Raw genomic sequence first — 16,802 nt, forward strand, 5'->3', positions numbered from 1 at the left:
CAATGTCCTATGTAATAAGACATGTGGTACTGTGGACATGTAATAACACGGTCTACAATGTTAGTGATATGAAAATGAATAACTGTGCACCTAGTGGGGCTAGCAAGATGGGACAGGACATGGATAGGATGAGTGCACAGGATTTCGGGTCAGCCAATGCAGCCAAAACATTGGATCCACTAGCCAAAGTGCCGGGTTATGTTTGATTGAGCGGGTTAGCATCGGGTTACATCAGGAAGTGATTTGTGTGTGATAGGCATTGGATGTGTATTAGGGAATAACAGAATATGAGCTCAGCGCAAGGCTGAGTGCTACAATGGCCCTCCTTCTGGGAGTGACAAGGGCAAAATACACACAGTAATTGCCAAACATATATTTGAGAAGGATGAGATGTATCAGTTAATGTATGCTGAGGATCAGACAAAGTTCACACAGGCTGTGGGTAACCATCTCACTTAGTATGTTTTTTATATACTTCCTCCCCTCTTTTTATGTACACACTAAACACTATATTTAGTCTCAAGGGTAAATATAAGACTCATCATGCACACTTCAAGCAGATGGGCACTGGAGTCAATCCAGAGAAACCTGTCACTGCAGTGAATCTGCTATGTATGTTTTCTTGAATAATAATCAAGCAAATTTAAATTAGTTGTAGCATAAGTTTTAAGCAACTTTCTATGATATGAAGATCTTGATGAAATCTGGACAGATAACCCTGTGTATGCTGCCAAAGCCTTTTCATCCACCTCTGGTACAGATCATGTAGGGGACCTTAAATCCCTGACACAACCACAAAGCAAAGAAAAAGGAAAAGGAAAAGCCTTCCTTCCTCTCAATTCTGATGATTTGATGATCATCAATGACAATGCTCCCAACACTCGTGATGTTGAAGACAAGCACATTGACAGCACTGAAGACCATCCTCCAACTAACCCTCTTAAAGATCATTCTCCCACCAACCCTCTTGAAGACCATCCTCCTGTCAACCCTCCTCCCAATATCAAAGATCACCCACCCTATGATACTATGGACACTGTCATTGTCGACTTCACCATGGGTGAGGAGCTTGATTATGACAGAAACGAGCAAGACACCACCATATAGGAGGATCAGGGGGAAGTAGAGCATGAAGAAGGACTTACAATCCAGCAGTCCCTCTCTAACAAATGCCCGCTCTCCTCCCCCTCCCCACCCTCTACACATACCCGCAATTGCTCATCTCACAGAATATTCAAAACTCATGCCAATCATGTGATGGGCTGTAGACCCATGTGCTCACCAAAACTGCCATCATCTATTGCATCATCATCCATGAAGATAATGACACACTCTATATCCTTAGAACTTTTGTCACCATCTTCCTCCTCACACCAACAGACCACCATGCTCAAAGATAGTGGTGCAAAAAATCTCACCTTGGAAAGAATATTAGGTTGGAGGTCAAGAGTGTCTGTGAGAAAGTCGAGAAGCTAACTAACAACATATTGTATATCTATACTGCGAAGGCGGCAGCCTCTGAGTATAAGATCACCAAGGTCAACACTCTCCGTCAGAAATGTGACCTCGACTTCCAATGTGAGAAAGCTCAGCTTAAACACAACAAGGCCAGCATTGTACATCAGTGCTGTCAAGAGTCCAAGACTCTTGACCTTCAAGTTCTCAAAGCTCAAACCAAGGTTCATGCTGAGCAAAAAGCTGCCCTTCAGCTTGAAATCAAGCTTCTCAAATTGAAGAGAGGTGTGGCTGATTAGGGTAGGCTTTATTATTGTTATTGTCTGCTTCTGTTGTACTAGTGGTTTGTCATTCTCTCACATCTCATGTCTTACATACCATTCTTGTTGTATGTTCTCTGACTCATCATACATATGTTTACATATTTCTGAGCCCATATATGTTGTTACATGCTTGCTTCTATGTTTTATATATATTGCCAATACATTTATCTTGTTAGTTCAACAAATATTCCATTAACTTTTCACATACTTGGTGGCCAGAAGTATCTTGATATGAGGTATCTCCAGGACCCACCTCATCTACATCATGTTCTGTGTCCACTGCAGGCATATAGGCCTGGAGGGCTGATTCTTCAGTTGTACTTTTGATCTCATGGTACTCTTCAAACCAAATCACCATGTTATGAAGAATAAGGCAGCACTGGACCTAGTAAAAAATATATGTAAGGTGTTTGTCATGCTGCAATGGGTGTTGAAGTTCTTGAAGAGACTGAAAGCGATTTTTAAGAGCAGCAAATGTATGCTCTACCCAGACATGAACCTAAATCACCAAAAATAAATGAACACAAGGAAAAATAAAATAACACACATACTCTGGAAAGGGCAGTGTTAAATGCTTCTGGTCACTAGTTAAGGCCCCATTAACAGGCTTCTTGAAAGGAGGAATGCACCATGGTTCTAATAGGTAGGCACTATCTGCCCAGATCCAATGGTTATCTCCAAGAAGTGTTGCATAATGATGGTAAATATGAGTAGATCAGAATGCATATGCATCATGTGCACTACCAGTGTGACCAATAGCATAATCTGCTATAGCAAGATTATGGATCATAACAACTGCCTAAAATAATTTAAATTAGAGAAAAGACTGTAAAATAAAATAAAATACCTGGCAGTTGAGGGAGTACTGAGACTTCCTATTATAAAAAGTCTCACCATAGAGACCTTGCTTGTCACAAAGGGTTATCAATGATCCATCAGCAGCTAGGATACCATTACACCGCTCTAGGAAAGTATTGTCCTGAACATACTTCCAGGAATGACCAGCATCAGAGTCAAGAATGAGGAAGAATATGAATTTGTCATGCTTGGCAAGCAGGAAAATCATGACATGATTGGTGCAGTTTGTGACTGATCTAATGCTAATACCTGCCTACTGGCAGACATCCTCATTTGAGATTACATTGCCATAGTGGCCAGCTGTTAAGAACATGCTCAAGGGTCGGATCCGAAGGGCTTGGCTTCAGCTCATGCACTGCGCCCCTTACCCAAGTACATGCCCCTAACTTCCAAAGGCTGTTGGACGAAGTCCGAAGGTTGTCGGACAAGTCCGGAGTCCAATGTCCGATGCACAAAAATTCCGGCGGATGTTCAGGAACAAGGGATAAGACTAATCCTGACGATGTCCGAACTAGAAAGGAAACAGCAGAGGACTACCAGAGGTAGAGGCGGAGGTGAGAAGTCTATAAGAGTTGATCCTAAGACTAACAGAGGACAACGAGAGGAGAAACTCAAGTTGGATGGAGGAGGGAATGAGCAGAGTCTAAGATAATATTTGAATTAAGGAAGTACAAAGATTCTACAGGGTTTATATACTACTGAGGACTTAACGGAGAATCAGTCAGCACAGTCTGAAGCTATGCGAGGCTGTGGATGGAGTGTATAGAAAAGTCAAACACTAGTCTATCGGAAAATAGTAAATGAAGATGAAAATAAGAACATAGGAAAATAAAGGCGGAAATGAAATGAGGTATGGAAAATGAGTATAGACTAACTGGAGAAGGAACATACAAAGGGAAAAGGCACAGAAGATAGATGCAGGTTGGATCCAGATGTCTGGAGATGTTCGGAGATGAGGGCATGATTGGTCCGGGTCCGGAACACGGGATATGCCACCAGCACAGTTAAGAAATATTGCAAGCTGGATGACAACAGGAAGTTGGGAATTGTTGGATTGATTATGGAAAATAGAATCGTCACTGATTTCATCAAGGATATCATTGAATATTTCTAGAGAAACATGTAACTTCTTTTGGAATAGGAGGGGGCAATGAATAGTGAAGTGATCAAGTAGCTGGATCTGTGGAGCTTGCATAGGGGACTCATCAGGTGAGTAAAGGACATGGGTCATCTCTACCTCATCTAGAAGAGCAGTAAGTGAGCTAAGAAGTTGAGCAAATTGCTCATGGATTGCAATTAAGTTGACACTTGAGTTGCCAGAATATTCTGAAGCATTGAACATAGGAGATATGGGGAACATGGGGGATGGGGTCCTAATATCAGACATAGCTGAGTCTGAACTATCATCATCTTGTATGGCATGTTCAACCCATATTATAGCCACATCTAAGCTAGCAGAATCTATCTGTTCAAGGAGTGCTTGACATTGTGACTGGCAAGGCATTGGAGTTGATATCTTATCATCATCTCCAATCAATCACTCAAACTGATCTATGCAAGATTTAAGCAGAGTTTAAATTTAATGTGGCATGTGCTTCTGTCGTCCTCACTATGCCAAATGACCACCTCAATGTCTCAAGGTAGCCGCCCTCATCAAGCACACCACTGTCTCCACCAAGAAGTCTGAGACATTCTCGACATTCTCGACATTCTTGACATTCTCGGACAATCAACCTGGTGTCTTGATTCAGGTGTATGAGGGTGAGCATGCATACATGAAGGACAACAACTTGCTCAGCAAGTTTGAGCTATCTGGCATTCCCCCAGCACCTCATGGTGTTCCTCAGATTGAGGTCACCTTCGACATTGATGCCAATAGTATTCTGAATGTCTCTGCATCTGACAAAACTACCAGTGTAAGTCAAATCACATCACAATCATCAATGATAAGGGCTGCTTGTCTGCAAAGGAGATTAAGCAGATGGTCTTTTTTCATTTTAACTCTCTTCAAAGGACAGGTAGGCACATCCACACTCTTCTTAACTGTCTCCTGAACATCTCCACATCTAACAAAACTACCAGCAAGTCAAATTATATCACAATCACCAATGACAAGGCCACTTGTCTGCAGAGGAGATCAAGTGGATGAATGAGAGAAAGGTTCAACCAGGGCACAATTATCATGAACCTTCTCTCTGATGCTACACAATCACAGACATGGCCCACTATTGCACCTCTGATCACCAAGGGCAAGACCCTCTACTTCTTGCATGGTGTCTCTGTTGTATACAAGGAAGACACAAAGGTTATACCCCCTAAGGACATTGATGTTATATTAGTTGCACCCAAAGGATCTGGTCATACTCTACTCATCCTCTTCAAGGAGGGTCATGGAATCAACTCTAGTGTCATCTTCCAGGATGTCACTGGTAAGGCCATGGAGAAGACCATTGCTATTGGTGTCGCTGTCAGGTCAGGGTACATGCATTCCTCTACCAGTACTTTGTTCTTTATCATTGTTTACTAGCTATGAAATACATGCTTTTTTTTTGTATGTGCATGTGTCTAACCCTAACCCTACATGGGGTCTTGTGAGATTTGAAGTGATTGAAGCGCTGTGACACTTGGACCCGCACTGGGCAGGAAAGGGCCTATTTTCATATTGATGTCAAGGAGTATAGAACACTATTGTTTCCCTATCCTTATCCGACCCTCATACATCAAGTAACCCCTGTACAAAGCTGAACCCGCACTTTCCCATGCATTGGCCACATCAGATGTGCATTCCCACGCTTTGGATGCCTTGGAAACGCATTAGGAAGGTCCCTCATCTATCCATAGTCCATCCAAACCCCATTATTATGTAAATTTCCTTACCTCGAGGCTTGTAAAATGTGTTGCAGCCTTATTACACGTCCTTACATATTTTCTATATTTCCTATCCCTTCCTTCTCTGAGTGAGAGTCTAGGTAGTATAAGTTGACTACTTCTTAGTATTACTTACGACACTTCCCTCGTACTGGATACCTCTCCCTATAGGTTTACCTTCGAAGTAGTCCCTTGTAGTGTGCACTTTTTAGCCCCTATTAGGTTCCTTATACCTCTCTATACCTAGACTTTCCTTACCTCACAATATACCTTTGCCCTCACTCTCTCTGAACCTTGTTCCTTAACCTCCCTATACCTTGTCCGCACTTTCCCATGCTTTCCGCACCTTCGGCCGCACATTCCCGTGCTTTGGATACCTTCAGATACATTCCCATACCTCACACATACCTTGTCCACTATTTTCCCATGCTTAATGCGCCCTCGGGTCGCACATATCCACAGTCATTCTAGTAGCAATTCCCATTAGGGTCAAACACATCTGTATAGACATAGCAGCTAGGCATTAGCTTGACCCAACCTTTTCTTGCCACCCAGCAAGATTGTTGTTTCCACAGTGCTAAGTGTTTTGAGCACAGTTTAAAATAAGCTTTTCAAGCAATTTTCAGAACATCATTCAGAATGTTTCAGAGTGTTTCAGAGTGTTTCAGAATTGTTTCAGAGCCTTAATATTTTTACTTTAAATACCATTAATACTTAAGTTCAGCATAGAGAGGTAAGATAAGAATTGTACCAGCTGCCAGTAGCATTTATCTTTACTGCAATCACAGATTAGCAAAACTGGAAGTAAGAATAAATCCAATTATTCAAATACCAATACCCATGGTTATAATAAATGTATAATATTTCTGACTCTCATATAACACTTGTCATAGAGTATTGTAATATAAGTCAGGAAGTAGTTGAGTGTGACAAAGGTAGAGTCATCTAGGGTTTCAGTTTTCAATATGATTAAGTTGAGTGAGCTCAATTCCAACAACCAGTCTAGCTACTAATACTTGTATGTTATAAAAATTCAAAAATAATTGGACATATAATAAAGAAAGCCAAACCAATATCTGTAGTGAGTCTAAGCTATACCAATGTTACTTTACTTGCAAGGCAAGAGCATTCAACCATATAGAAGTTGCTATCTGATGAAGTATAATATTTGGTTATATATAAGGGAAGATAATCTAAAAATAGAAATGTCTAATCCAAAACTTTTAGGTGTTAGACGTTGGAGAAAGAATATATTATACTAGTGGATGACTTCCCGTGGGATTTAGAATTCCAGATATGTGATTCAAACCCTATGTGCTGAGGAGCCACTGTGAAACATAAGCAACTTCCAACTCCACACATCAAATGCACCCTGTTCCAGACCCTAATCTGGAAGGGGGGGTACCCCCCCTTCCAGATTCAGACTGTTGTTCTAAACAATATTTCAATGTCCACAACAGCAATGTCAACTTTTCTGGGTGATTATAGCACATTTCCATGTGATGTGGCGAGGATTATATAACGACTTAGCTACCCTTACAATGTTTTTTGTATGTTCAGCCAAGTCTCTTTTATGTTAATCATTGTTTGTTTCAGGTGTAGTACGCTGCATTCTGCACCATGTGCAAATGTCATTTGACCTGCTAACTCACACAAATAACTACGAATGAGATATGTTCTTCTTGATTGTTGGCGTTGAACCAGAGTGTTCATAGTGTGATTGTTCAGCTCTGACAAATATCAGGCCTTCAGGATTGATGCCAATAGTTACTAGTTATGATACACATTGCCTCCTCTGTAATTCATCATCTTCGTCAGTGTTAATGATGCTGTATGCCATGTTTAAAGTTTAGTAAGTAGAATTAGATCAGAAAGTTCATTTGAGAGCTTGTGTCTACTGTGATGGTTTGGAACGAGTTTCTAGATACAAATTCCACCTTGCTGAACCTTCGAATTTTAAGGTTTAGAATGAAATCTAGAATGCTAAATCCTGCAGGAAGTCATCCAGTGTTAGATTGGTAAGGAATGTCAGGGAAAATGAATATCAGGTTACTAATGATATAAAAATCAATAAGATCAGTTTTTTTTTCAAGGTGTTTCAGATAATGATTAAATGATATTTTAGAATTCAGTAAAAAACTCCTGGTATTGGGTGACCTCTATCCTATAGGAAGGTAGATGTAGAGTAAATAGGATGTATGTGAAATATATACTGTTAATGTAAAAATTTGAAGTGCATTAGATAAAAATAGTAGTGATAAATCAGGTCCAAAAATGTACGCAAAGGCATATAAGAGACTGCACCTTGTAGATAATGCTTTAGTAATGCAGAATTAAGTAACTATACACCAGTGGAGGTAGATATGACTGGATAGGACATAAAGAGGACAGTTCCAAAGGTTTCTGAAAGTTTATCCAATAGTCCGATTGTCAGGTCTAACAAATGCCTGATCAGAAAGCTAGAAATAAAATAGCTAGATACAGGCCCAGTGCTCACCTGAGCAATACAGTTCTGCTAGTGTCCTTAATTATTCTTTATAAATCTGTACTTGAACATAACTTTGTAACATTGTGTGTGGACAATTTTCATAGACTTGTGCTAGACTATAGTTCCTAGAGTCAATTTTGACAGCTTTCAAAATTTTATCTAAGTGGCTCTAAGTTTGCATGAGAAGGTTTTCCTGATGCAAGTGAGTACGATCATACTCATGTCATGACTACTTATTGAAGTCTTTTTAGCTTAATTCTTCAATGGTACAAGCTATCAATGATGCTGATATTACCAACCATGGTATCCAAGTGCAGCCCCAAGGAGATGGCATGGTGGGCAGGATGAGAGCCAGTGAGTACCCTACTATATTCCAATATCAATTAGGCATATGCATGGGTTTTGAAAACCCGTGCGGGTACCCCTCGGGTATGGGTGGGGGTTTGCATTTTGGGTACCCAGACCCTCACCCACACCCACGCTTGGGTTTGACCAGTACATTACCTAATCGAGAAGTATAGCGGTACTTACACTTGTACTCAACTGCATTGCTAATACTTGCCTACTATAGTGTGCTATACCCCTCCATCTTCTTCAACACAATGCCTACCTTCAATTTCCACAGACAAAATGAGTGTAAGGGTCCTTTTTCAAGCGCGAGCCACACTGATCTTTGCTCACCATTTGCAGTTGGTGAGTGTGTCAATCCTCGTTCGAACAATGGCCATGCTCATCCAAGCCGTTGCCCACCATCCATAGTTGGTGAGTGTGTCGATTCTCGTTCGAGCAATGGCCATGCTCATCCAAGCCATTGCCCACCATCTGCAGTTGGTTCATTCTCGCTCGCACATGGCGCATGTAGACTCAACTCTGGATGGGCACGACACTCCTCACCTCACTTTGCCCTGCCCTCGACTCTCATTCATACTTGTTCACACTTGTTCACACTTGTTCACACTTGTTTACACTCACTTATGCTCATTTGCGCTTGATCTCACTTGTTTGCACTTGTAACTAGTAATGTAAGTCTGTTTTTTTATTGTTTCAGTGTCTAATTTTATTATTTGCATATGGTACATCAGGAAAACCACTGGCTGGTTTTTCCCACTTATGTCACTTTTTGCCCCTTGATGTTTGGTAAATGCAAGTCAAAACACTGCTTTTCCAACTTAATAGACTTTCGCAAAAGCAAATTCAGGGCGTGCCCAGGCAGATCACCAAAAAGCCAGAAAAGTTGTATTAAGTATAATAAGTCATAAATGATAATACTACTACTAGTACCACAAAAATGTGTTGGCCAGCATGTTTCGGAGGGGAAGAATAGTAAATAGAGGGATGAACCTGGACATCATAACGAGACCGCACCCATGCGCATCATATTCTTCCGAGATGGTGAATGGGTGCCATTGTGTGAGGGATGGACCTGGAAATCGTAACAAGACTGCACCCATGTGCATCATATTCTTCCTAGATGGTGAATGAGTGCCGTTGTGCGAAGAAGTGGAGGGACAAACCTGGAAATTGTAACGAGACCGCGCCCATGCGCATCATATTCTTCTAGGATAGTGAATGAGTACCACTGCACACCAATTTCCAAAGCAGAACAGACTTACCTAAGATGCAATCTCAAATGCATGATGGTCTGCAAATTTGTTTACATAAAATGCGCAGAAGGCATCATATGAGTCGTAGTGCTTGAGGTCCTTTGGGATGGTGTGCGTGCCATAGATTGGAATGAGGTGTGCAGCCCAGTAAATGGAATTGATATGGATGATTCCAACTAGCAGAGAATGATCAGTATCATACGAAGGCTTTACAATCCACATGCCGGTGTCTTCGTCAGGTCCATCATTGGCCTTCTCAAACCAGCGCACTACGGCACATGGGTATGAAACTTCCTCAAATGTAAAAGAGAAAAAGCACATGACATGGCCTATGTCCATCCCCCCCATCCCTTCAACAGCTGCATCTGTGTTTACAAACACACAATCATATCACAGTGCCTCCTTTCTCCAAAGAGGACAAGCACGTATGTGCTCTCGGCGCATGCCACCGATACCACTGCAGTCGCTAGGCGCATAGAACATCGAAGCAGCAGAGTTGAACACTTGAATTTGCCCATCAAATCGAAGGCAGTGTGCAAGCGGGACATCAGACAGTTCGTTGTCCGGATGTAATTGTTCGAATAGGAATCAGCGGAGGAGGTTGTGGAGATGGGGGATAGAAAGTTCTGTACTTAAATCAGGTACAGTTCGTGCACATTTGTGTTCTGTGCAATATTGAAAATTATGAGATATTCATTGGCAAATATAAACTGACTTATGGTGCGTCTTTGCTAACTGAACGTGGGCCTGGACCAATGACGTTGGTCCATCAACGATTTCGCCTTCTTCATTGTCACCCTGGATAGTTATGTTGCGGTCAGGCAGTGGCGTGATGGTATCGTCATTGAGCTCATTGGCTTCAGGCTCATGATTTAACCGCAAATGCACTAGTATAGATGTTGAGCAAGCAATGCAAACAATGATACCATACAAACTCACTTAGCGCTTGAAGAGTTTCGGATAGACAGGTGCTGTTCAGCATCCCATGGCTTTTGAAATTGATGCATGATGCTGCCAGTTTGTCAAGGCACTGATTTGTTACCAGCATTTGACCGAGGGCATGGTAGCGACTTGAACGCCTCCATGGTTCCTTGACAGCTTTGATGTGTTTTGTCTTGGTAATCGAGGAACATAGGCCATCGGGTGCACCAAATAGTCGGATAAGGAGGGCGTAATGAGAGCAAGAATGTTGTCGAGGGAGAGAGAATGTGAATACAACACCTGTCAACTCAAAAACATTCCTGTAATGATGGAATCGGTCGAGAGCGTCCTGGATGTAAACGAGTGTGGATTCCGTGATGATGTTACGCCGCACGAGATAGCAGAATTTGAGGAACGCACGAAATGTGCGCACCACGTCTGTTGGGACATAACCTTTGATGGCGGGAAGATAAACCTGAACTACTGTTAGTCTGAAGGTCACAATGTCAATGTTAAACTTACCTTCATAAGCGCTTTTGAATCGTCGCTGGTCCATTGTTTGAACCCTCAGCCTTGAGGGAAATGTCGAAGACCTGAGAACGAGGCAACGACAGCAATTCTTTCATGACATCAGCTTTGAAACGTTGAATTAAGACAAAAGGACATACCTTCAATCAATATCATCTAGAATCTTCTCTGCTCTTTTCTTGCCATGCACATGGTGCAGATATTGTCCCACCCACTCGACTAAATGGTCCTTGAAAGTACCTTTAATCAATTGATGTAGAATGTCCGGTGCAATAAGTTCGTGAATATCGCCTCGGGGGAAATCGTTTGTAAAGGGCTAGAAAAACTTAAGTCTCGACTGTGTTTCTACAAGACAGGCGACTTACAACAAGGTCAGCGATGATCCCATACTCATCCCACAAATCACTAGATGTTACTTCATCGATAAGAGCTTCTGTATGGTCACGATTGCGACACAACGACTTGGAGTCCAAGTTTTTGCAGTGTGACATGCACCTGTATGTTAAAAATGTCAAATCAGAGTGTATATTGAAAAAATACATTGAGGAATATACCTTGGACACCAAGAGCGTACTATACATGCCAATAAGACCTGCTCCTCGTAATCTGCGATATACGGTCCAAGCCCATAGATAACACGCCGATAGTGCCCATCACCGAAACGCACAACTTCTGGTTTCATCATGCCTGGCTTGAGGTTCTCGAGAATCTTCGATATTGATGAATGAAACAATTGCCGGCGATACTTCCGATATTTCGGGCAGGCCGCATGCTCCTTGGTAGCTACTCAACTATAGTTAGCACAGAACGACAATAGTATGGTAAATATTACTTTTTGGCATAGCTAGGGACCAATGATGGCAACAGCATCGCGATGTGTGCATCGGACATTATTACGAACGTTTCCGATTGATGTGTACAGCGGATAGTAGTCGTTGGCACCAGTTGCGACTGAAACTGTCGTTTTGTCGCTTCTGAGAATGACTGGCATGAAGGTTGAGCCAGCTGTATCTGAGTCTTGAGAAATGATATCCTACCAAACACTGTCAGTGCATTAGCGACACAATAAGGTAAGATAACATACAGCTTGATTCCAAGCCCAGTCACTGGACATGAAATCTTGCCATTGACGTTCATTGTTGTCAGTCAAGAACTCACGGTAGGGCTGGTAGTCCATTTCCGTTGCATAATCTGGGTTTGCTAACATGTTACGAATGACCTCGTGGGGGTCTCGATACCAGACGTCATGCGATTCGGTCATCCAGGGTGGTACATCGTGTGCCGGCTTCTCCCCCATATACTGGATCTTGAAAGATTGCCATTTGACATCGCCTACCGGCGTACTGTCAATGGTCTTATATAAATCGCGGCAGTCTGCAAATGGCGGTTTGTCGTTGTGTTTCAAAAGGGTTGCGACCCAAAGATCCAGTAAGATATTGATATTCCCTGCTGACATCTGATTGCGCGTGTACAGAAATTCCACAGTCTCAAACTCGATGCGATTTCGGTAGGGAGTCCAGTCATCACGCGATTTGCTTGGTGGTGGTGCAGGGGTTGCTCCGTCAGCAAGGAATTGACCTGTTGCATCACATGGGTGACCTTCATAAGTAGTATATGTATTAGTTGCAATTTACTAGAAGATTTTCAAAAAAATGTACCGTTTAGTTTGGGGTGATAGTTGCAATATAATCTATCGCCTGGTCCCCAAAATTCCATGTCCATATTATCAGGCTCGTTGAGAGTCTGACCTGCGTCAAACGAGCCTGCAGGGAAGTCATCATGCCCTATGAAGAAGGTGTCGTGCGGTTCCTCCGGCTCATCTTCAACAGTAGCCGAGTACGAGACACTAGCGGTAGGAGCTGACGTGAATGTTGGATGGGAAGTGTTCCAGTTCTTTGTGCGCCCTGCCTGAGTCTTGAAGTGGCATTCACAGTGCAAGTAACCGCAGGGAATTTGATGGGCACTGTGGTCCCTGCGAGCAGAATGAGACATGAAGGGCAGACTCAAACCGTAGTGAGCAGACTCAAACCGTATGAGAGCCTCGAGAGCCGTGCCAAATACTGTTCATAACTCTAAGTTCAATATATAGCACGCCACAGTCGATACTTGTTTGGGGACTTACAAAATTTTCAAACTTCCAACCTTCACGATCCTGCCATCTCACTCCAGCAAAAGCCTTCGCCTCAGTGTCCCCATCTCCTCAGTCATGTCTACAACAGATATCCCTCGTCGTACCCGTCCATCAAACGCAACTGCCCGGCCTGGTCAGATTGTGCTTAATGCACAAGTCAAGAGACATACCAAGGCACAAAAGAATGCGGATGACCTTGCCGCCAAGGAAGCAAAAGAATTGAAGGAGGCACAGGTCGAAGAAGGACTGAAGCGCCTGGCTGGTATGCAAAATGAGATGGAGAAAGCACAGGAGGAATTACTTACGATGAAAGCAATTCCCATTCGGCCTAAGCCCAGGGCTCATAAGGCAATGAAGCCTGCAGTAAGGACTAGTGACAATCATACTGACAGCATGATGGAGGCTGAAGCTGATGACCTCCAGGAGACTGTTGAGCAGATGGACGATGGAAACGCAAGAGTGACGAAGAAGACGGTAACGAAGAAAGGTGGAAAGACACTGGTAAAGGATGCCATCAGCAACTTGATGCAAAAGAAGATCAACGAACCGTCATCAAAAGGGGAAGGTGATATCACTGATGGCATGGCACGTGTATCTGATGGGAAAGACTCAGTGTCGTAAGGCTTCTTCTCTTACCCATCACTGATGTTACTTCTCACTGAATCAACATTATATTTCCTCAATCTTACCTCTAGTCTCAATGCAGCCAGTCAGAAATTTGCGTTGGGTGGCCGGGTCACCAACTGGGTGTCCGATATCAAGCCGCAGGGAAAACCAGAACATCCAAAACTGGCACCCACATCAAGTGTTACTCGAGCGCCTCTAACTCCAATTTTCACACAAGGCACTGCTTCTACGGTAGCAACTTCTGATGCGCAAGTCCCAACTCAGAAGCCTGCAGTTCCTGCTGAAATTCTAGGCGCAGATGATGCCCTCATAGGCAGCTTTGCAGATGCCATCAATGATGCCCTGGAGCGTGAGGCCGCTATTGTGCAAGGCAAGGGAAAATTGAAGGTAAGTGAATGCGATTTGATTGTTAGTATCCACTCATTGTTTGTTCTGCAGGTAGCCTCAATATTTGAAGATATCTCAGACTTTGAGGCAAAGGCAACTTCCACGCAAGTACTATCAAGAGCACATGACTCAGATGACAATTCAGTGGCCTCATCTGCCGAGCAGGAACAGTACTCGCTGGAGACCAAACCTCCATTCACACAGGTTGACCCTTCCCAGACCCTCAAGCGGAAAACTGTGCTTGATGACACTTTAGATGATGACGAGGTGTCTGACTGGTCCATGGACGTTGACGGCCCCGCTTTTGAGGACCTGGTTATGATTTCTGATGAAGATTCGCAGCCCAAACCTGTGGTGCTAAAGAAGAACAAGGTTCAGTGCACAACGTCATTGGTAAGTGTGAAATGTTAAATCGTGCTCACTCTGACACTCTCATAGACGTCTGTATCTGTTGCTTCCGCTGCTGACAGCAAGCCACCTGCTCTCAAGAAGGCCAAGATCGAATCATCTCTTATACGTGCCCGCAACACTCCTGCTATTGAACGCCCGCTGAATGTAGACACTGCGCCAGATCGCATGAAGCCTCATAGCGCCTATTGTAACGTCGACTTACCTGCTATGATGCAGGTGGACCAGCGCTGGACAAAGAAGTATCTACCTACCGTCATGTTGTGGGCTGGGAGTTATGAGGATATCTGGACCATCCCAGATGATGTCCTTCTCCTTCACGCCCAGCTCATTTTGAATGCAGTATACAAGGAACTTAACATCACTATCGTTCATGGTGGTGTGATACACTCCCTCGTAAGTCTTTTTTTTCGTTGAGCTTGACTGACTGTATTTGTAATTAGACAGCGCAGCGTATATCTGAATGGCGCAGCAATTTCGGCTCTACGGGCATAGTCATCATCCTGGACTTTTTGACGCGAAATTCTGACTGTGATCCTGTTGAACTTGCCGAGTCTTTGGTTACCAGCTACACATTCCTGTTTGAAAATCCTGACGACCCAAATCCCCTCACAGTGTACCGCTCTCCCTTTGTTTTGCAGCTGTTGGGTACTGCGCATCTCAATGCCATCAATGGCTATGTGGAGGTTCCCAAACTCGACATGCATGCACTCGCAATGCGTGGGATGTCAGGTGTTATTTCCCTTTCTGCTGCAGCAGTAAGTTTGATCTTCTGGCAGTCTTATTCATGCTTATTGTTTCAGATTGAGCGCGCCCTCAATATGTTCGCAAAGAAGCATTTGAAAGTCAAGGAGGTCTTAGCGGCTGGCTCAGGTAAACTCACTATCAAGCTACCAAAAGTCCTCAACAAAGCTACTGGGAAGATGACCAACACCCCATTCCTATTTTCGGAGGCTCGCTGGACTAAAGCGACCAAGTCGTTCACCAAGTCCCTCTCAAAAAAGCCTGCGGGATACATAGAGATGACGATACAGATGGCGCGTGCCTGTACTGCATTGAATGATGCGACGGATACACCCCAGGGCTCATTTGATGAGGAGGAGTCTGATGATGAGCGCGCTATGCTTTGTAAGTCGTTATCATTCAGGTTTCATCTGTTACAGGCATCCGTAACACCTACAGGAGCCCCAGCTCTGCCTACGCCTGCCCCCGCTCTGCTAGACTCCCCATGCGGCGGTGCGCCGCCCGCACCTAGAAAGACAGCGGTCTGGACCACTATGACCCCGCCCCTGGCACTATGACCCCACCCCTGGCCTAGATGGCCTTGTGCCTGATCCATGGAGGCTGTACACCTCATGGTCACCCTAGATCAGCGCATGCATACCGCATGTCGCTTCATGAAGATCTGGAGCGCTCTTGGTGCTTCCTGTACCTACGCGCAGTCGCACTTGGCGCTGCATGCTTGATCAGAGGTTAAGCCTCATGTACCTTATCTGACCTCATGTCTTGTTATTATAGATCATAGATATACTATAGATTACAGACTGAGCTAGAATACCTATGTGTAGCACATATAAGTAGACAGATTATAGTACTTAGACTTTACTTTAATCTACTAGGTTCATCCCCAGAACTTGCTCATCTAAGCCTAACCAGCTTCCTTGTGTGAGACCGCACTTCTAAGCCGCTCCCTTACGACTTAGCACGTATCCGCTAGCCCTGTATCTCGACGAGCGCCGTCTTACCGAGATCACCGGAGGAACCCTTGATGTTCCGTCAAGCCAAGAACCACCCTCAGCTTCAGTAGGCTCACTCGAGCCGTCGCTGAGAAGACCTATCCTAGTTCGCACACGCCGACCGACGGTCAGCGTAACATCATCTCACTGACATCCGCGACCTCAGGATTTGTCTATTTGTTGTGTCTGCACCATTTCCACTATCCTACGTTCGACAAACTCTGGCTGTCACTATAGGCTATCATCTTCAAGTTGTTTTGCCGTCATTTTTAATCTGCTGCCATTCCATTTGCTCCTGCATGTCCCCTGTTTTTCCTACTACTATGCTGTCGTCTTACTTTTCATTTCCTTAATTTTCTGCTTATCGTGTAGTAATACTGCCCCATTTTATGAAAGACTTGTGCCGCTTTACCTGCTTTCTTAAGCAAAATAAGTGTTGAAAAACTGAAAATTCAGAGATGGAGTGGG

At 43.6% G+C, this 16,802-nt stretch overlaps 4 protein-coding genes across 4 annotated transcripts; 3 read left to right on the plus strand and 1 right to left on the minus strand.

Moving 5' to 3' along the window:
- Positions 1-390: 390 nt before the first annotated feature.
- On the plus strand, positions 391-1,754 carry F5147DRAFT_653926 (uncharacterized protein; the record flags this gene model as incomplete). The annotated part of the gene is made up of 5 exons (XM_041433821.1): positions 391-458; positions 518-612; positions 692-1,060; positions 1,346-1,455; positions 1,509-1,754. 5 exons carry the CDS (start codon positions 391-393, stop codon positions 1,752-1,754), a joined length of 888 nt encoding a protein of 295 aa, XP_041291480.1.
- A 2,540-nt stretch (positions 1,755-4,294) lies between these two features.
- F5147DRAFT_531672 (heat shock protein 70 cognate) lies at positions 4,295-4,561 on the plus strand (the record flags this gene model as incomplete). The annotated part of the gene is made up of 1 exon (XM_041430093.1): positions 4,295-4,561. A coding segment is annotated over one exon (267 nt), but the record flags the coding sequence as incomplete, so codon positions are not given.
- A 5,044-nt stretch (positions 4,562-9,605) lies between these two features.
- Positions 9,606-13,037, minus strand: F5147DRAFT_746322 (uncharacterized protein; the record flags this gene model as incomplete). The annotated part of the gene is made up of 12 exons (XM_041439835.1): positions 9,606-9,961; positions 10,016-10,062; positions 10,312-10,483; positions 10,536-10,992; positions 11,040-11,083; positions 11,111-11,136; positions 11,261-11,361; positions 11,411-11,540; positions 11,600-11,820; positions 11,911-12,078; positions 12,130-12,644; positions 12,704-13,037. 12 exons carry the CDS (start codon positions 13,035-13,037, stop codon positions 9,606-9,608), a joined length of 2,571 nt encoding a protein of 856 aa, XP_041291482.1.
- A 214-nt stretch (positions 13,038-13,251) lies between these two features.
- Positions 13,252-16,774, plus strand: F5147DRAFT_653929 (uncharacterized protein; the record flags this gene model as incomplete). The annotated part of the gene is made up of 7 exons (XM_041433822.1): positions 13,252-13,793; positions 13,872-14,190; positions 14,242-14,583; positions 14,629-14,994; positions 15,042-15,356; positions 15,402-15,726; positions 16,707-16,774. The coding sequence occupies 7 exons, from the start codon at positions 13,252-13,254 to the stop codon at positions 16,772-16,774; spliced, it is 2,277 nt and encodes a 758-aa protein (XP_041291483.1).
- Positions 16,775-16,802: the final 28 nt, after the last annotated feature.

Source organism: Suillus discolor, assembly GCF_016758755.1.
Source record: "Suillus discolor strain FC423 chromosome Unknown F5147scaffold_36, whole genome shotgun sequence".
In the NCBI taxonomy this organism is placed as follows: domain Eukaryota; kingdom Fungi; phylum Basidiomycota; class Agaricomycetes; order Boletales; family Suillaceae; genus Suillus; species Suillus discolor.